This window comes from Leptonotus elevatus, chromosome 5, assembly GCF_054856555.1.
Source record: "Leptonotus elevatus isolate MCC_2025b chromosome 5, RoL_Lele_1.0, whole genome shotgun sequence".
NCBI lineage: Eukaryota > Metazoa > Chordata > Actinopteri > Syngnathiformes > Syngnathidae > Leptonotus > Leptonotus elevatus.
Genome location: NC_141243.1, coordinates 5076745 through 5096146, shown reverse-complemented (window position 1 = coordinate 5096146; position 19402 = coordinate 5076745). Strand labels below are relative to the sequence as shown.

General features: G+C 41.3%; 1 protein-coding gene across 1 annotated transcript; it reads left to right on the top strand.

Annotated features, from left to right (window-relative positions):
* Positions 1-125: 125 nt before the first annotated feature.
* Positions 126-19394, top strand: disp3 (dispatched RND transporter family member 3). Its single transcript, XM_086076948.1, has 21 exons — positions 126-420; positions 3582-4374; positions 5859-6078; positions 6151-6287; positions 7042-7176; positions 7253-7413; positions 7510-7649; positions 8857-8948; positions 9034-9198; positions 10525-10686; positions 10759-10893; positions 11927-12063; positions 13075-13244; positions 13821-13951; positions 14015-14199; positions 14277-14403; positions 15574-15722; positions 15793-15952; positions 16007-16120; positions 16182-16357; positions 17278-19394. The coding sequence occupies exons 1-21, from the start codon at positions 385-387 to the stop codon at positions 17635-17637; spliced, it is 3885 nt and encodes a 1294-aa protein (XP_085933074.1). The 5' UTR covers positions 126-384; the 3' UTR covers positions 17638-19394.
* The last annotated feature ends 8 nt before the right edge of the window (positions 19395-19402 follow it).

Genomic DNA, 19402 nt, shown 5'->3' with positions numbered 1-19402 from the left:
ATGTGAAGTATTTTTTATTCTTCCCGTCATCCTTTTGTTGGCTCTCTGCTTGCAGTGTGCGCACAAATGCTTTGGTACGTTCCTCGCCTGCCTTCCACTCAGAACAAAGCCACGAGAGAGCGAAAGAGAGAGAAGGGAAGAAATGTCTCACTGACTCTGTCGCCTGGACGACCGGCGGCGAGGTGAAGAGAGGAGTAAGACTAAATTGGGGAGAAAAAAAAAAGGAGAGAAAAAAAAAAAAGGAAAGCCCAATCTTTTTCTTGGAGGAGTTTTAGTCTTGATGACTTCCGGTTTTTATAAGCGACACCTTTCAGGAGCAGCAGGAGGGGATGATGCCGCAAAGCGCGCATCGCAAGTGGACCCGCAAGGCCTGAATGGACCCCCATGAGACCCCGACACCCTCCTTTCATCGGCCTTAATGTAAGTGCTTCATTAAGTGGCTTGACGTGCTAAGAGCATCATGTCATATTTGTACCTCTGCCTCCGAACATGAGAAGGAGTTGTCCTGAGTGGAAGTGTGCACAAAATTGAGGTGCAAATGAGAGCAAATGGGTGTGAGGAAAGGTCATGAATGTTGTCGAAAGGCGCTCAGCGTGACCTCTCACTTTACTGTTGACTGGTTACTGTTTTTTTCCCCTCTAATTGCTTAGTTCAATTTTATTTATTCATTTTTAGGTACATTGGCGCATCTCTCCCCATTGAAATGAAAGGGAATGCCATTGATAGGCTCTAACTCCACATACACAAAAAATAAAATAATTTTTGTAGCATGTTTTTGGTACTGCGCTTGATACAAAACATGAAGCAACAGCGAATAAATAAACTGCTTGTGCATCATGATTTCATCCTTCAATGTATGTTGATTGACATTGCAATCGAGCAAAACAATAACTGACAAGAGAAGCAATACATATAAAACAAGACATTTAAAATAAAAGAAGAGTTTCACAACTACTGTCTGGGATTTAGATCATCTGAATAGTAATGCAAATCATGACAAAAATATGTTACATATGTCATATCTCCCAACGATCATTATTATCATTTACTGAAGCAATCTTCTTCGCTCCGGGCTGTTTTACTGGATTTTGACTGATTTTGCAAGGCCCATAGAAAATTGTGTTCTCTTACTATTAAAAACATGAAACCTACCAAAAGAAAGATTAGAGTCTCTTCTTTTTTCAGGAAAAAATTATATATTTGTTTCTGTTTTGCAGCATTTAGCATTAGAATATAGCTAAGTTTCATCACATTGCTGGTGAAAACACAAAGCAAGGCCCTGGTTGATCGCTTATACTCTGCTGCCACCTGTTGGCCGTTTTTTGTAATAACTACCATTGCTTTAAGCCACTTCTTCATGTCAGAAGCTGCATCAAAGCCTTCTGTATGCTCTCGCATTAAAAAAAACTGAAAAAACGTAGGAATACGTTTTTGGGGGTGAAGGAGGTAAGGAAGCTTTGCTGATTATTTTTCCTGATTTTTTTCCCCTTTCTTTCTTTCTTTCCTTATTTTTTTAAGTTTTATTTTTTAATATAATTTGTTTACCCTAATTTTTCGGGATTTTTCTGCCTTCTGTATGCTCTTGCATAAAAAACAGGAAAAACGTAGAAATGCGTTTTTGGGTGTGAAGGACAAAATATTAAAACATTTATTTACATGTTTTGGGGTTTAAATGAAGTAAGGAAGCTTTTTCTGATTCTTTTTCCATATTTTTTCTACTTCTTTCTTTCTTTCTTTCCTTGATTCTTTTTCTTTTTAAAAAATTATTCCCCCCCCCCTAATTTTCTGGATACCCCTCCCCCCGTTTTTGTGATATTTTTAATTACCAAAAATATATTAAAAACGGGTGGAAAAAAATTCCGAAACACAGAAAAAAATACAAAATAAAACAAAATAAAAACAATAAATAATTGGCTCTAGTTTTTACTTTTACCCATTGATTGATAAAATGTGCTTTAACAATTACAAAATGTACCCAATCGTTACAAAATAGTGCTTGTGCGTTGATGTGACCTGTTTTTGCATTTGTTTACTGTTAATAATTTTCATATCTTGTGCTAGATTTTCAAATGAAACATGATTTGCATATAGAAGACTCTCTGCAATATCGATTGACAACTTTCACTGAAATGCATCAAAAATGGCAGAATACGATTATGAACATGCTGGAAAAGACAGATAAAGCCTCTCATCTAAGTTACAGCATAAAGAGAATACCAATATTATCACTTTTTTTCCAAACAAAAATATGGCGTATCTCCAAAACCTTCTAATCGAATCTTAAGGCGGACCCCCGTTTGGATAGACTCCAGCACACCCGCGACCCTAATGAGGATAAGCGGCATAGAAAATGGATGGATAGCGAATATAATGCCGATCGTAGGCATGATGATTACTCGTATAAATGGAGGCATTTTATTTATTTATTTTGCTCACTCTTGCAAAGCTTACAAATGGACTTGCTAAGGCGTGCTGAAAAATGGAAGTGTTGAACAACGGTGGCAGGCACTAAACACAATCTCGTTAAGGCAGCCGGCACATTACTTTACGGACCGCCGCGTCTCCGCTGGCAGCCGGAGCGACAGCACTGAAGTCGCACCGTCACAGCGCGCCTGTCGGGCTCAAAGTGTCTTACGTTAGAATATCTTGTTATCGCTTTTGAAGCGGGAACGCAAGAACGGCTCGTCCTGTCGGTTCACGGGCGGAGCGCATGATTTGTCATGTTATATTGTGCAAATCTGTGGTTCTCAAAAGTACCACCGCTAAATAATTAGCCCTCCCGACTACCACCATCATGACCAAGGTTATTTTAACTCATTCACTCGCAGCCATCACTGAAGCAACCCCCTTCGCTCCCAACTCCTTTACTGGATTTTTGACTGATTTTGTAAGGCCCACAGAATATTGTGTTTTATTGCTATATAAAAAAAAAACATGGAACCTTCCCAAAAAAAAGATTAGAGTCTCTTCTTTCATCAGGAAAAAAAGTATATTTCTGTTTCCGTTTTTTTTAGCATTAGCATTAGAATACAGCTATGTTTCATCATGATTCACAAATCTCAGCTTTTTGCAACATGGCCCTGGTCGATCTCTTATGCTCTGCTGCCACCTGCTGGCCGTTTTTGTAATAGCTACCATTGCTTCAAGCATTCTCTTCAGTTCATAGGCTGCATCAAAGCCTTCCGTATGCTCTAGCATAAAAACACATTACAAAATCTATAAATACGTTTTTGGGACCATGGCAATATTTAAAATCAAACATTTTTAGACGTTTTTGGGAGCAAATGAGTTAATGAAAAACTCAAACTAAAATGTAAAAAAACTATTTAACGAAATAAAATAAAAACATGAGCACACATCAGTAGCTGCGTGTCTCCCAAGCTGAAGGTCGTGAGTTCGTTCCTCAACCATTGAGTGACTTTTATTTAATTTTTTCCAATTCTTTTTTTTTTTTTACTCTCTTCCAAGTATAAATATTAGCCTACTCTAAAACGGAGTCTATTTGGTCCCACTCTAAATAGAGTCAAATTTACTCTACAGAATTTACTGTGCACAAGTGACTTTGGTCTTCTTACTTCCAGACGCCAATGATGGACGTGGACGATGAGGCGCCGTTGTTTCATACAACCTGTGGAGAAGGCGAGGAAGAGCAAGTGGAGGTGGCGGCGGTTGGAGGTTTGAGACATGGGTTGGTATGGGGGCCGTGGAAGGCCGTGGCCTGGGTCTACACCCGCCCCTGGGCCAGCGGGGCGGTCCTAGTGGGGTTTGTCCTCCTGCCTTGCACCTTGTTTGCCTTCATGCTCCTCTACTGGCCACCGCTGGACATCGACCTCTCCTACAGTGCCTTTGAGGTCCACAGTCACTTCTCCGCAGAGCGTTTCGACGCCCTGGCCATGGCGGTGAAGACCCAGCTGGGCTCCTGGGACAGACGGAGGCGGGACTCGGACAGCGGCGAGGCCGAGGCCCTGCGGGAGCTACTGATGGAGAAGCTGGTCAGCAACGGGACACTGGAGGACGCCTCGGCGACGGGCGATCGAGGGTCCCCCGGCCGGAGACGGCGCTTGGCTCCCGACAACTACCTCCAGAGTCGGGCCCTGTGGCGGATCGAGCTGGTGTTTGTCGCTCAGGGCGAGGGCGAGCGCAACATCTTCACCCCCGAGCGCCTGCGCACCATCCACGAGGTGGAGCGCCTCCTCATGCAGCACCCGCGCTTCCCTCAGTTCTGCTGGAAGCCCATGGAGGTGCTGAGGGACCTTCCGCTTGGGCCGTCGTACTGCTCGCCACCCAGCTCGCTCCTGTCGTATCTCTACCCCAGCGAGCGAGGAGGGAAGATCTACTACGACGGCATGGGTCCCGATCTGGCTGACATACGAGGTGAGCACACCGAAGCATTCTTTGAACACCGCGTTGATGCCCCTTTTTCACTTAACTAAATACTAGGGCCGACGATATTTATTTTATTATTATTCTGAAATTTTGCAAAAATAAATAAAAAATAAATAAAAAATAAATAAAAAATAAATAAAAATAACCAGTTAATCAGCCCATTATGTTGAAAAATGTGATTGTTTTATGAGAAAATAGGGCTGCTCAATTATGGAAAAAAATAATAATCACAATTATTTTGGCAATAATTGAAATCATGATTATTCACGATTATTTATTTTTTGGTACGAAACAAGAAAATGTTTAAGTATTTAAAAATATTAAGACCAATTTAAAAAAATAAATAGAAACACTATAATTATGTAAGTTCCTTTTGGACCAAACTGAATTTATAATAATACATATTTACAATCATATTTATTTATGTTGGCAAAAACTTTAAGTTGGGGTGAAGCTTCGATCATTTATTTTTTGGTACAAAACAAGAAAATGTTTAACCCTTAACGTTCTGACGGCCTATCGGTGGGCAAACAAAATGTAAAATTTTAAAAAGGTGCAAATGTATCAAACTCAAAAATTTGTATTAAAAATCTTTTTTTTTGAATATGCTGATTTTGTAATTGTGGAGTGTAATAATTGAAATTGTAATTGAATTTCAATTAATTGTACAGCCCTATGAGATAGTAAAATTATATCGGCGGTTAATTGTTGTAATTCACAATGACCAAAATGGCCTGGAGTCCACGAGTGGCTTCATGTTCCAAATACCATTTGCTCTGAATTTGAAACGAAAACAGTTCCTGTCACCAATGTCCAACATGAAACACTAACCCCACCTAGTGGCAGAAAATTGCCTCAACACAAATGTATGTCTCAATGTTTACACTCCTTTTAACTGTTTAATATATATATTTTTTTTAACTTCAAATAACTTCATGAATTATTTACAGTTGTGCTTGAAAGTTCACACACGCATAGCGCAATGTATGCTGAGACAAAGGCTTAATGCCCATAAAATCTGAAATACTGTGGCAATTGTTTTGATATTTGCATGGGAATTTTGCTGATGATTCATAGCATTTTTGTGTCACTGAGCAATGTTTAGCATTTGTACATTTACAGTTGTGCTAAAAAGTTTCAAGCAAAAAGATACATGAAAAGATACCTCCACATATGTATTTGGTAATCCTATTTGTCCACTTTTATGTTAATTAATGAGTATGAAAAGCTTCTGAAATGTTTTATCTTACATTTAGTACTGGCATAGCATGAGATTAATTTACGATTAATCGCGAAAGTTGCATTAATCAGCGTTAAAAAGCATTAAATTAGACTTGCTGATACCTGCAGACACCCTGCATTGCTCAATTAATCGTTTGTTTAATTTGGCGTTGTTGTTGTAGTTTCCTGTGGTACTACCCCAAATCAAAACCAGCAGCGCCGAGTCCGCCTTACTTAAGTTTTCCCTGCAGGTTCACTGAGTCTGGCCATCACCCACCCTCAGTTCTACTGGTACGTGGATGAAAGGCTCTCCCCCGAGCATCTCTCCTCCTCCCTATTACGTAGCGAAATCCACTTCGGCGCCCCTCTCCCTTCCTACTACTCGGTCCAGGACCGAGCCGACGAGCAGAGGAGCCACTTCAAGAACTTTGTGGTGCAGTATGCAGAGATCCTGGCCAAGCAGTCCACCAGGTCAGAAGAAGTTTTGTCATTGTGATGACAGTTACGCTCGTTCTTCCTCTCACGCTGTCTTGCTGCTGTCAGTCAGGTGAAAGTTCTCTACGGCGGAACGGAGCTGTTCGACCATGAAGTGAGGCGCACCTTCAGGAATGATATGATGCTGGCAGTCATCAGTGGAGTCTGCATTACTGTGCTGGTCTACATCCTGACCTCTTTCTCTGGTATCAGTCATAGTAACTAGGGCCCGACCGATTATAATCGGCCTTCAAACATCGGCCAAAACAATTGGCCAATTGACCGATTATTTTCCCCTCAAAACGTTAACGTCGAAGAAAACCGAAGTTTCCGACACTGTGTAAAAGTACCTTGAATGCACCACTTTGCTTGCGTAGCATTAAGCACTAGCAAGTATGTAGCGTATGTTATTCTGTTTATTCTGTTGTCCCCAAGCGTCCTTTAAGGTGTTTAATGACACCGCAGTTGGAGTTAACTGTAAAACTGAACACACGACTTTAAGAATTACATCCACTGTATATTTAAATGCAAAACATGCTTCGTTTTTAAAACATCGCTAGCTTAGCGCTAATGCTAAATTCGAAGGGAGGATCCCATTCAAATGCTAACAGGAAGTTAGCATCAAATTCGGGAGTGTTTTTACTTCAAATAACGAATATCCACACACAAATTTTATGGGAATACATAGCCACGGGTGAGATAACACTACGCAAAGGCACAAATTCTTCCCAATGTGTGAGAAACGAGTTATTTTAATGGTATTCAATCGCAACTTTCTTCTGTACTCACTTTAAGTGTGTACACCATGGATGCACGGCACCACACTGCCCTCAAGAGGCCAAAACGCACTCAAAATTCAAGGATGCAAACATCCAAGGATATTTTTTCCCCCCCACTTGACATGGCACAAAATACAAAAGGACTGGTGTGTGATTGTTTGTCATTCTCTCTTCCGTGTAGCCTTTCTGACGTTCTTCGGATTGGCCAGCATCGGTTTGAGTTGCCTGATGGCTCTTTTCTTGTACCACGTGGTGTTCGGCGTGAGGTACCTGGGGATTCTCAACGGAGTGGCAGCCTTTGTCATTATCGGAATCGGTACGAGAAATGAATGCAATTCGGAAGTGGATGGGGGGGAAAGAAAGCCTGTAATTTTCTTTGCTTCTTCGCTCAGGGGTGGATGATGTATTTGTGTTCATCAACACCTTCAGACAGGCGGCCCATCTTGGTCATCCGCCGCAGCGGATGGTCTACACCATCAAGACGGCAGGCCGAGCCACTTTCCTCACCTCCTTCACCACGGCGGCCGCCTACGCTGCCAACGCTTTCTCCAAAGTAATCATAGCAGACCCGTCCAATTTTCTCTCTCTTCCCTGCTTGAATAGAAAGTGAACGTTTTAAGGTTGTTGTTGTTGTTGTTTTTTAACACAGATCCCAGCTGTGCATGACTTTGGCCTATTCATGGCTCTCATTGTCAGCTGTTGTTGGCTTTGGGTTTGCGTGCTGATGCCGGCCGCCTTGTGTATCTGGACGCAGTGGGTGGAGCCTCACGAGCACGACGGGTTCCACTGGTGAGAGAATTGTGTTTGTGCGAAAACAAAACAACCAAATGTTTTGAATGTGTCACATGTTTTTTATTATTATTATTATCAATAGTATAACTCAAGTGGTACGAAACATTTCTCCAATGAAATTAATGGAAATCCCATTATTTTATTCCAGCATCCCAAAACACAAAAGCAAAAAAAAAATGTGTCAATTTTTTTTAGAATAATTTAGGATAATAGCAATTCTTCCATATTTAAAGGGGAAAGTCATCCTGAAACATTTCTTGACAATAATTTGTTATATGTGACCTCACTGGTCTAAACATGACATTTTGATTAATATTACATTTGTGGAATATGAGTTCCGAAACAAAATCCAGCCGTTTTTATCCATCTCAGGCGGCCATTTTGTCACTTGCTTCACCTCCTATTAGTCACGCAATGCCAACTGGACATTTTCATGAATTTATAAAAACCCCGGACGCCCGAACAGGACATAAGAAAATGGTCTGTCCTACCGAATATCATCTCAAAAGAGGATGTTTGGTCACCCTACTTAAACAACTGTGATGTCATTTTCACTCCACAGCAAGTGGCAAAATGGCCGCCTTCTCATATTGATACTTTAACGTTATAAATACATACAACCATAACTGGCCACCAGGCGGCAGTACAGCACATACAAATGGACTACACTACATGTAAATTTGATTGTAAATTTGAAACACGGAAGAAAACCATCACAACTAAGATATATTAAATAAAAAATATATAACATTAGTCATTTTTCAGAGAGGAAATACTGTAAAATCCATAATACAATTCTCTCTGCATAATTTGCAACCGCTTGTGTTCAACTTTAAGTGTTTTACTTACCGGAACATTGATGCTAGTTTTTTTTTTTTTTTTTGGCTGATTGTAGTCTTGAGTTTTGATCTTGACTTGAATTGTTAATAGTATTGCCAATATTATTACAATTTGCGTCGTCATTTTTTCTAATGTTTACATGTCAATCATCTCCCTCCACCATATACGGTATTTTTGATTAATAATTACTATGTTAATATACTACCAACACACAGTCACATTCACAAATTGATGCTTTTTAGTTTCTCTGGCTCACAGAAATATGTAAAAAAAAATAAAAATAAAAAAAGAAGAAGAAAAGAAATGGCCTGACATCTAATCCCCTCAGCTGTCTCTTTCCCTAAACGACCTCTTCCCTCACAAGCTGCAAGTCGTTTGGGAGCCTGTCATCGAGCCACGGCCCTCTGTCGGACGAGGACGACGACGTGGCGCTGCTGTCAGTGGAGATGGAGCCAGGTGAGATTATCATCTGGAACAGGCTCGTAAAAGGCCGCTCGCGCACACGTCCGCGATTGCGCTTGTCGTCTGTGTGTCGAGACAGATTCCCCGGAGGCAGATGGGGACGCGGGCGTTCTTTCCCTGTCGGTGGAGGCACCAACGAACCCTGCGGGGCATCATCATCAAGGTGTGGTCAGCATAAAGCTTCAGTGGGCCCTCCAGCATTTTGTGGTCCGGCCAGCTGTGGACAGGAGGAAAACTGTTCTGGGTAAGGCAATCACAGAATGAAATGGGATGGAAATTTCCAGAGGCATAGTGTATATGTTGCAAAAGCAGTGGCTTTTTTTTTTAAGATTGTCTTAAGATTGTCGGAAACAGACATATGGACTAGTATTAATTTTATCAGCCATTTTTAAATTAAGTCTCAGTTTAAGTCCAGTTTAAATCACACTTGTTAGTTTTTATCGTACTTAGTCAACCTTGTCTCGTTTTAATTTCGTCACCTTTTAGTCGACTATTTAGTCTTTATTTTAGTCCAAGAAAACATAATTTTATTCATCAAGTTTTAGTCAAGAAAAACTGTCAACGTTTTAGTCAGGACAACTATTTTATCGTTTTACTTTTTTTTTCTTTTTTCTCAGCAGCTAATATGTGAACATATCTGATCTAAAACTACTTCACATAAAAATGTCTCTCATCTTTTTGATTTAAAACAACTTCACACACAATTACAGTATATCAACAAGTGGCTATTATGAGTCCATGCTACAAGCTAGTAGTTAGCCAGCTAGCATTAGTTAGCGTTATTGTTGGAATGTTATAGCTGTTGGATTATTGTTACGTTGTGGCTATTATGAGTCCATGCTACAAGCTAGTAAATTAGCCAGCTAGCATTAGTTAGCGTTATTGTTGGAACGTTATAGCCGTTGGATTAATGTTACGTTGTGGCTATTATGACTCCATGCTACAAGCTAGTAAGTTAGCCAGCTAGCATTCGTTAGCATTATTGTTGGAACCGTTATAGCTATTGGATTAATGTTACGTTATAAACAACCACCACCAAACTTTTCGTTAATCTACCACAATGTCTTTGTGGTGAACAGCGAGGTCTCTCTTTAGGTTTTTATTTTTTATAAAATCATAATTTCTATTTGAACTAAAATGTCCATAGATTTTACTCTAATTAAGTGAGCCACATTTTCGTCTCGTCTAAATTTACACTGATTTAGTCGCAGTTATTGTGTATTAATGGTGGTTTTACTCGAGTCTAGTTTTCTTTTGGTGAAAAATGTGTGTTGACGAAAATATTTTTATTTCGTTTTTGTTAACGAAATTAACACTAATATGACCCAAACAAGCCATGTACTTTGGTGGCTCATTTTATTTGTTTGATTGTTAACCATTTAAAAATGTATTAAGATTCATGTTTTCCTACATGTTTTTGACAAAAAGGACAACCCCACCCACCACCCCACACTTTGCGTCAAAATGTGTACCGCTTATTATGGGGATGATGAGAGACTTCCTCAAGTCTTATCGGTCCAAACCTGCTCCATGGCACACAAATGTATTGTTCACGATGATTGTCGCCCAGGCGTCTTCCTGGTGGTTTTGCTGTTATCTGCGGGCTGTTGCTGTCTGCTGAGACCAGCCTCCCACGCCCCCTTGCTGTTCCGCCAGAACACAAACCTCCAAACTCTTCTGGCTCTCAGGAGCAACCTCAGCAGTCAAGGGATCTCCTGCCCCATGTGCTCAGGTGAGATACTTCCGGCGATAGCTGCATGGAAACTGCAAACAAACAAAATATAAAAATATATATATTCTTCAGGTGTATTCATGGAGAAGCCGCACCCTTTGTCCAGTCACACCTCCTGGTCAACATTCGGGACGTCCACGCATCAGCAGGCTCGCAGCACAGCAGACACCTCAAGTGCACCTCCAAACACAAACATCAACCAAACGGGTAAATAGGCTAAGTGAAGAGCTCGAATCCAAAATATGATCAATCCATTTGGATTATTCTGAGAAAAAATGTATTCAACTAGAAACCTTTTTTTCCCCCCAACAAAGTTATTATCTTCATACAATGTATTACAAAATAGGTCCTTTTTTTTTTTTTTATATGGTTATGGGTTTGCATGAAGTTATAATGGCAGACAAGTAGGTAGCTACAGCGGCTATAAAAAGTCTACACACCCCTGTTTGATTGATTGATTGATTTGTATCAGGGACAGTACATATTAATAAACATTTCAGTAAATATGCCAGAATTAGCCAAAAGGCTATTTTTCATTTGCAGTCCCGAGACAGATCATAAATGTCACCTTAGTCAAATAAAATAATAAAATGCACAACAATAACAATACAATCATGAAAATACTATTAAGATGTTAAAATGACATTTTCATAACAAAAGCAATACATTTTCTAAAATGTACATTAAAACCAACCAGGGAGAAACAAATACAGGAAGTATTAGGGTTGACATTTCTGATGATCAGTTGACCATTTTTTAAGTTGGAGCTTAAATGTAATGTATGTGTCTAGATTTCTGATGTAAACAGGTGTGAGATTCCATTCAGTAGCAGCTCGGACAGAGAAAGCAGTTTGATCAAATGATGCATATTTTCCCAACATTTTGTGATTATAACACCAAAAAAATATTTTCAAAGTCAAGTAAAATAAACTGAAATGATGTGGTTGCACAAGTGTGCACACCCTCCCCTGAATTGGCGTTGGTAAGTCAACAGCCAGCACACACTTGCCACCATTTTTAAAGTGACTGATCAACCCCTCAAACAAACTTCAGATGTTCTAGTAAGCGTTTCCAAGTTAGTTACTTTGCTGTTGGTTAGCAGGTTGGTAGGTATTTATGTAGAAATGAATGGTAGTGGTTAGGATCTGGATTGATGGATAGCAGAATGGTTACTGTGGTACCAAGCCATAGACTAGCAGTTTGTTTTCAGGCATGACATTGCACTCTTTTGTTTTTTCAGGCTTTTTAATCACAGTGTTTATATCAAAGTTGGAGCTGAGAAGCTCGATCAGCGTTTACCGCTTCTCGCTCAACGCCAGCGCTCCTGCCCCATGGACGCCGTGCGGCACGGAGCACGAGCAGGTGTCTTCGTTTCAGGTCAGCACGCAATGCACCACACCAGAGATGGAAGGGATGGAACTTTGACTTTCAAAAGTCAAAAGTCGAGTTGCGACTAAATTCGAGTCTAGTCCACTCATGTTGCATGTTGCCACTCTCTTTTTTCCTGATTTTCATGAAAGCGTAATCCAAAAGTTTGTTTCAAAACAACACAAAAGACGCATCATCGAGATTAAGTATTTTCTGGAAAATTTTGATTTGTTACTCGAAATATATATATATTTTTTTCTAAAATACTAAAAAACAAACAACATATTTCTTGAAAAATAAAACGTAAAATCCTTCTTTCTTTTTTTTTTATTATTTCTTGAAGTATTGTGACTGTATCAAGATTGTGTATATATATTTTTTCCCATCAAATCAGTTTTTTTTTTGTCCTGGAAAATGCAATTCTAGTCCACACGTTACCACTCCTTTTCTTGATTTTCATGAACGCATAATCCAAATGTAATATGGCATTTGTTTCATGAAGTGGCCAATTAGTGTGTTTTCAGTGCGTTAACGCACACGACAAAAAAACTAACTTTGTTTCAAAAACAAAACAAACGACACATCGTCTAGTATTTTGGAACAAATATGACACTTTTTTTCTGAAAAAATCAGATTTGTTACTCGAAATATTTTTAATTTTGTTTCTCAAATAAATAAATAAATCTTAAAAATTTACTTTTCTTAAAAAACCAAACATCCTGAAAAATAAAATGTAAAATCTATTTGTTTTTTTCTGGACAAAAAATTAGTTTCTTGGAATTTTTTTTACTTTTAGCCTTGGGTGAATCTAATCATCAGAAACAAACATTGTGTGTTTAACCCAAACAAACACATGAATTTTGTCTTATGAACTTCCGCTAGCTAAACAAATTAGCATCAATTTTGCAGTAAATGTAAACCTTTAAGCAGCTTAATTCAAACACTTAGCAGCAGTCCTCCACTTCTGCTACACCCTCTCCATGTTTAATGTGCCTTTAAGAGAGAAAATGTCTTCTTCAGGCTTTTAGTCATCCGTGGCGCAACTACACTCGAAGAATGACGGTGTGCGTGTCCCACGACTACTACCCGTACCCCAGCTGGATGATCACGTCTGGGTCATGTGACGGTCGCCACAGCTGGATGCCCGAGTTTTCCTTTTACGCGGCGGCGTCAGCGCAGCAGCACAGCAGGTAGACATTGATCAGTCACTGTCAATAACAATATATTTTTTTCAAACGAATACAAAATAAAAAACTTGGTCATCTACTCCCAAAAACGTATTTATACGTTTTTATGTGTGTGTTTTTTAAATGCTAGAGCATACAAAAGGCTTTGATGCAGCTTCTGACATGAAGAGGTAGCTCAAAGCAATGGTATTTATTATTAAAAAAACGGCCAGCAGGTGGCAGCAGAGTATAAGAGATCAGCCATGTTGCAACAAGCTCTTTTTGACAGTGTTTTCACCTGGATTGTGAATATCGATGACACTTAGCTATAATCCAAAACTAATTGCTGCAAAACGGAAACAGATACAAATATACTTTTTTTCCGGATCAAAGAAGAGACTCTAATCTTTCTTTTGGTAGGTTCCATGTTTTTATAGCAATAGAACACAATATTGTGTGGACCCTGCAAAGTCAGTCAAAATCCATCCAGTAAATCACCTGGGAGCGAAGGGGGTTGCTTCAGTGAATATGGCTGGGAGTGAATGATTAAAATTTGTAGTCGATGACATTAACTCGTAATCTTTTCTTCTGACTTGATAGGAAACTGCGTTTTGCCCAGCACAAACTGCGGCCTCATCCGACTCGAGTGTGCGTAAGCCCGCCTGGCTGCGGCATCAGTAGCTCGCCCGACGGACCCGCACGAGGAAGCTTTTACGTTCCTCTTCCCGCAGGTGAGACTGAGGCAGCTTTCCCACGTTGTCCTCATGCTGATTTTTTGCGCGCTGCCATCGAAGATTCCGCCTCTGCGACACCAGAGGCCGCATCCAAGATGTTTGGCTTCAACCCGTGCACAGGCGGCACCTGCGGCCGGCCGGCCGCGCGTCCTCTGGTCGACACGGGCGCTATGGTCTTCGTGGTCTTTGGCATTTTGGGAGTGAATCGCACCGAGCGTACAGCCAATCACGTTATTGGAGACAATGTGAGGCTACGGCGTCCTAATTGCTTGTCGCTCAATAGAATCCTGTCAAGCTTGTCTTTATTTATCTCCCCAACAAGGGCAACGTCGTACTGGATCCGGATTTTGACATTTTCCAGGAAATGGGACACCTTTGCAAGATTTGCAAAGCTGTGAGCGCAAATAAACAACTCGTCAAGCCCGGAGGAGCGCAGTGCCTGCCTTCAGGTAACGAACAACAACAAGCTGCTTGCATCTTTAGTTGACAAAGTATTTATGGTGGGCCTTATATTTATTTTACTTCAAAGTGATCGTGATTCGTATTTAATGCAAAAAATGTCCAATAATTCAATCATTTAACAAACAACTCCGCAAACAGTACCGTTCACTAAAACATAAAACCGTAACAATAATACCGTCTTTATACATGCATGCGTATTTTTGTTTGTATGGAGGCCTTGTGAAAGTATTAACTCCCCTTGAAGTTTTTGACCTTCGACAAAGTTAGAAAATTTGATTTATTTATGTATTAATTATTTAATTACGTTTTTTTCCCCCCGTTTTTTTTTAGAGCTCATGTCAGCATCATAACGCTTTTTTTCTTGCGTGCGTATGTGTGCATGCGTGTGCGTCAGTCACGCCAGAGTTGTGAAGTTGTCAGGAGACCAGAGGAAGGATCAAAGGAAAGAAAGATGAAAGTGAAATCCAGCACCGACCAGACTCCACCTACAACCCACAGATTTACAAAACCAGATTCTTTCGCCAACCCCAGAAACATCTCAATTACAACAGATTAGGGAGACGCCAAAAGACCAGAGGAAAGACTAAAGGAAGGAAGGAAAGATAGATGAGGCAGAGTGAGATCCAAAAATACCAGCCTTCACTGATTCTATTTTTTTTAAGAACAGTAAGTGGATGGAACTGTAACATGTTTTTTTGTCTTTGACACATGATGGTGTCACAAAAAAAAGCAAAAGCAAAAGCAAAAGATCCTTTACGTATGTGGAAAACCTCAATTGGACAACAAAACAATCCAAAACTTTGAAAACACTTTGAATACTTCAATTAATTTTTTTAATCGCTCTTCTCATACCATTCTTTTCTCTTACTCTCTCACTCATCTTATTTTTTCCCTTATTTCTTTGTTTTACTTTTATCTTTGGCAGTAATGCTACCTTCTGTATTTTAGCATTTTAAACATTATTAGTTTGATTGTTTATGTTTAACTAATGATTGTATTTTTTATTACCTACTGCTCTGTGTGCCTTTAATTGTCCCCTGGTTTTGAATGTGTGTTTTTACAAGGACACAACACGCCGTCGTCCGTTCTGCCTCTGCTGCATTCGGACTGTGAGGACAAATAAAGTTTTTTGAATTTGAATGTGCGTTTTTCGCAAGGAGGTAACAAGCTGTCGTCCGTTCTGCCTCTGCTGCATCCGGACTGTCGCGCTCTGCCCGAGCCCAACCTGCTCCCGGGCCAGATGTCCCACGGGGCGGTGGGAACGCACGGCGGGAAAGTCCGATGGCTCTCCATGGCCTTCGAGTCGGTGAGCGGCCGCTGTAGGTCTCGCCGCTCGGCCATTCGGGGCGCCTTCGATCGCCATCTTGTGCTTGCAGACCACGTACAAGGGCAAGTCGTCCTTCCAGACGTACGGCGACTTCCTCCGCTGGGAGACGTTCATCCAGGAGCAGCTCTCGGCCCTGCCGCGCTCGTCGGCCTTGAGGCGGGGCTTCCAGACTTGTGAGCACTGGAAGCAGATCTTCATGGAGATCATAGGTACGCGTGGGATCGGGTTCGAGGCGTGCGCGTGTTAAACGGAGTGTGCTGCAGGTGTGGAGAGCGCCCTCTGGAGTCTGCTGCTGTCCCTCGTCATCTGCGTGGCGGCCGTCTCCGTTTTCACTGCTCATCTTTTCCTGCTGCTTCCGGTCCTCCTAACCATCCTCGGTACGGCCGTGAAACGTTCAAGCTGCCCAGGCCCGTTTAGGCCACTGTGGTCTCTTGTCAGGTGTGGTCTGCGTGGTGGGCGCGCTCATGTACTGCTTGGGCTGGCAGTTGGGAGCGGTGGAGGCCATTTCGCTGTCCATCCTGGTCGGATCGTCGGTGGATTACTGCCTGCATCTGGTGGAAGGATTCGTGCTGGCCGGGGAGACGCCGGCGACGACGACCGCGGGACTTGGCTGCGTAAGACCGGAGCGGCCATCTTGTTTTTCAATTCTACCTGCAGTAGCTCCCAGTTCATTCATCATACCCGTCTGGCCGTCATTTGTCCATCAGACGACTATTCCCATTGACCTACCATCCACCAATGTTGCTTATGTACATCTATAGCTACAGTAGATCAACTATCATCTATCCATCAACCATTGATTTTCTCATCTACATACCTGTCTAGTTTCCATCCACCCATTTTCATTCCTATTCACCGAAATACCTATCTAGCTAAAATCTCCCTGCGTAGCAACATACCTATCTTGTTACCGTCTTTCCTGTTTACCGAAATATCCGTCTATCTAAAATCAATTTTCCCTGTGTATCTACATACCTATCTAGTTACCGTCTTTCCTATTTAGCTAAATACCCGTCTTAGCTAAAATGTAGTTTCCCTCTAGTTACCATCTTTCCTGTTTACCAAAATATCATCTAGCTAAAATTTATTTTCTCCATGAATCCACATACCTATCTAGTTAATGTCCTTCCTATTTACCTACATGCCCGTCTAGCTATAATCCTTCCATTATCCCCATCTATCTACATACCTATGTATCTATCATTCATCCACATACCTATCTAATGCTATATAATACCATTCCTCCACCACCCGTCTTTCTTATTTACCTACATACCTGTCTAGCTTTCATCCATTCACCCATCGTCCCTAAATTTCTATTGTACTTCAGCTTGAGCTGTCATTCACCCACCCATTTCCCTGCATTCCTTCACACAGTTCCTATTTGGATATCATTGCTCCATACCTATCTAAGTCCCTCGGGTATGGAGATAATAATGCCTCAAAGTTTGCGCAGTGCCTTTTGAAGGAGCTCGTTCGTCACGAACCGAGGCCCACATCACCGCGTGGCATTCATGTCGCCTTTTGTCGGCAGGAGTCCGCGGCTTGGAGGCAGCGGCGCAGCGTGGAGGCAGTCAACCATGTGGGCGTTGCCATAGTGTCCAGCGCCGTTACCACGGTGATCGCCACGCTCCCCCTCTTCTTCTGCGTCATCGTGCCTTTCGCCAAGTTCGGCCAGATCGTGGCCATTAACACCAGCGTCTCCATTTTGGTCACCCTGACCGTGACCGTGGCCACGCTGGCCAGCGCGGCGCCCGCCCACTTCAGCAGGACCCCCGGCAGCGTGCTGAAGGCCGGCGGCGCCGTGCTGGCGCTGGCGGCCGCGGGGGGAGCCGCGTGGTGGGCGGGGGGCCGCGCGGGCTTGTCGGCGGCCTGGTTGTCTGCGGGCGTGTAAACGTGATGATGTCATCGAGCGGTGATTCTCAGAGAGAAGAAGCACCGCCGAAGTACAGATGAATTGTATTTCGCGTGAATGTTGTCGCGGAAGACTTCTGATATTAGCACCCGTTGCACTCACAGTGAATGTTAAAGATGTCATATTTCAGTACAGGTGCAAAAAAAAAAACAGACTTCAACGCCTCATTTGTGGGACAATATAAATGTTTTTTCTAGACAAAATACACTTTTTTGTATCCAGTTTGTACCAACGTTTATGGAAGAAGAACTCGTTAATTGTTGGTGCAAGTCTAGATAAAAAAAAACAACAACAACGTAGACTTATTTATAATCTCTTTTGGGCTGACTTTTGGCTCGGGTTGCCATGGCAACGAATAATTAGTTTCTCATTAATGGAGCTCTTTATTTCATGACAATTAATACTTTGTTGTCCACTATTTTTTATTTATTTGATTGTTTTAATTGGAACCGTAGCCCACCACTGCAAGTTCATTACAACGTACATTAAACGAAATGTCATTTAATTAAACCTTTAATTAAATTTAATTGGAGCATTACCATTTTCACTGAAACTCATTGCAACATGCATTTTATCGAATTGAACTGGCAGCGCGCCACTGCAATTAATTGCATCGTTAATTTCATTTCAATAGGACCAGCCACCACTGCAGCTCTTTTCAAATGATGTATTCTAAATATAGTTTTGAATGTTATCTTTTTGTACTGTATTTATTCCAGCTTTTGAATGTATTTATGAGTTGATTGCAAGTCTTTTTGGGAAGTTTGTGCTCTAAACGGATTGTACATGACCACGTTGGCCTTTTGTGAGATTTCTTCATTAAGAGACAGGATGTGTCATTTTTGTGTTTCATTTGTTGAATGTTACTTTTCAAGCAAAATGTGGTCCAGATTTTCTTTTGGCGACTGGATTAAAATTTGACACACACGTAAAAAAAAAAAAATGTTTTTTTTTTTTGTAGATTTCTGGCTTCAAAGTGTTTCCTAAAAGCTTTAGTATGCTGCTCCCACATGTTTCCAGTTATGCTCTCACGCAGAGACACGAGAGAGTTAGTTGCGTATGCCCTTTCGTGACCTCTCTTTTCACACTTATGTCATTCACGTGGCTGACGTGAGCAACACCCTGAATGCAGACGCACATCAGGTGATGGATGGTGGCGCATGAAGGCCTCCAGTCATTTTTTTTTTCAATTACAAACGTTCATTTTAGTGTTATGTAACAAAGCCGGGGAAGAGGGCGGGGAGACCTTTGCTGTGATGGTCACATGACCACTGGATGGAGCCAGGACCTGTCGTTTATCAGTCAAGTCGCTCAGACTGAGCATTAAATTGTAATGTATTGTTGATGAGAACGTTTCCAGGCAAGAGCCAAAGCTCTAAGGACACTTCATTAGGTACACTTGCAATCCAGTGCAATCATAGGATTGATTGGTACTTAAAGAGCTAAGGATGTTTTGGGGTGATATTGGTGTCAAATGTTTGACAAACCACTGCAATAGAACTTTAGAAAGAGTGATCTATATTAAAAAAGAAACAAAAAAGATATGAACTCTGGATTGTAGTGTGCTTAATTCTCATCCAAATAAAACCCTAACCCTAGTTCAAAACCCTACTTTGAAACCCTAACCCTCGTTCAACGCCTTACTTTGAAGCCTTAGTGTAAAACCCTCATTTGAAACTCGAATTTCAAAGCGGGACCTTAGTTCAAAATCAAAACCCTTATGGGGTTGGCTGTATGCCACGGA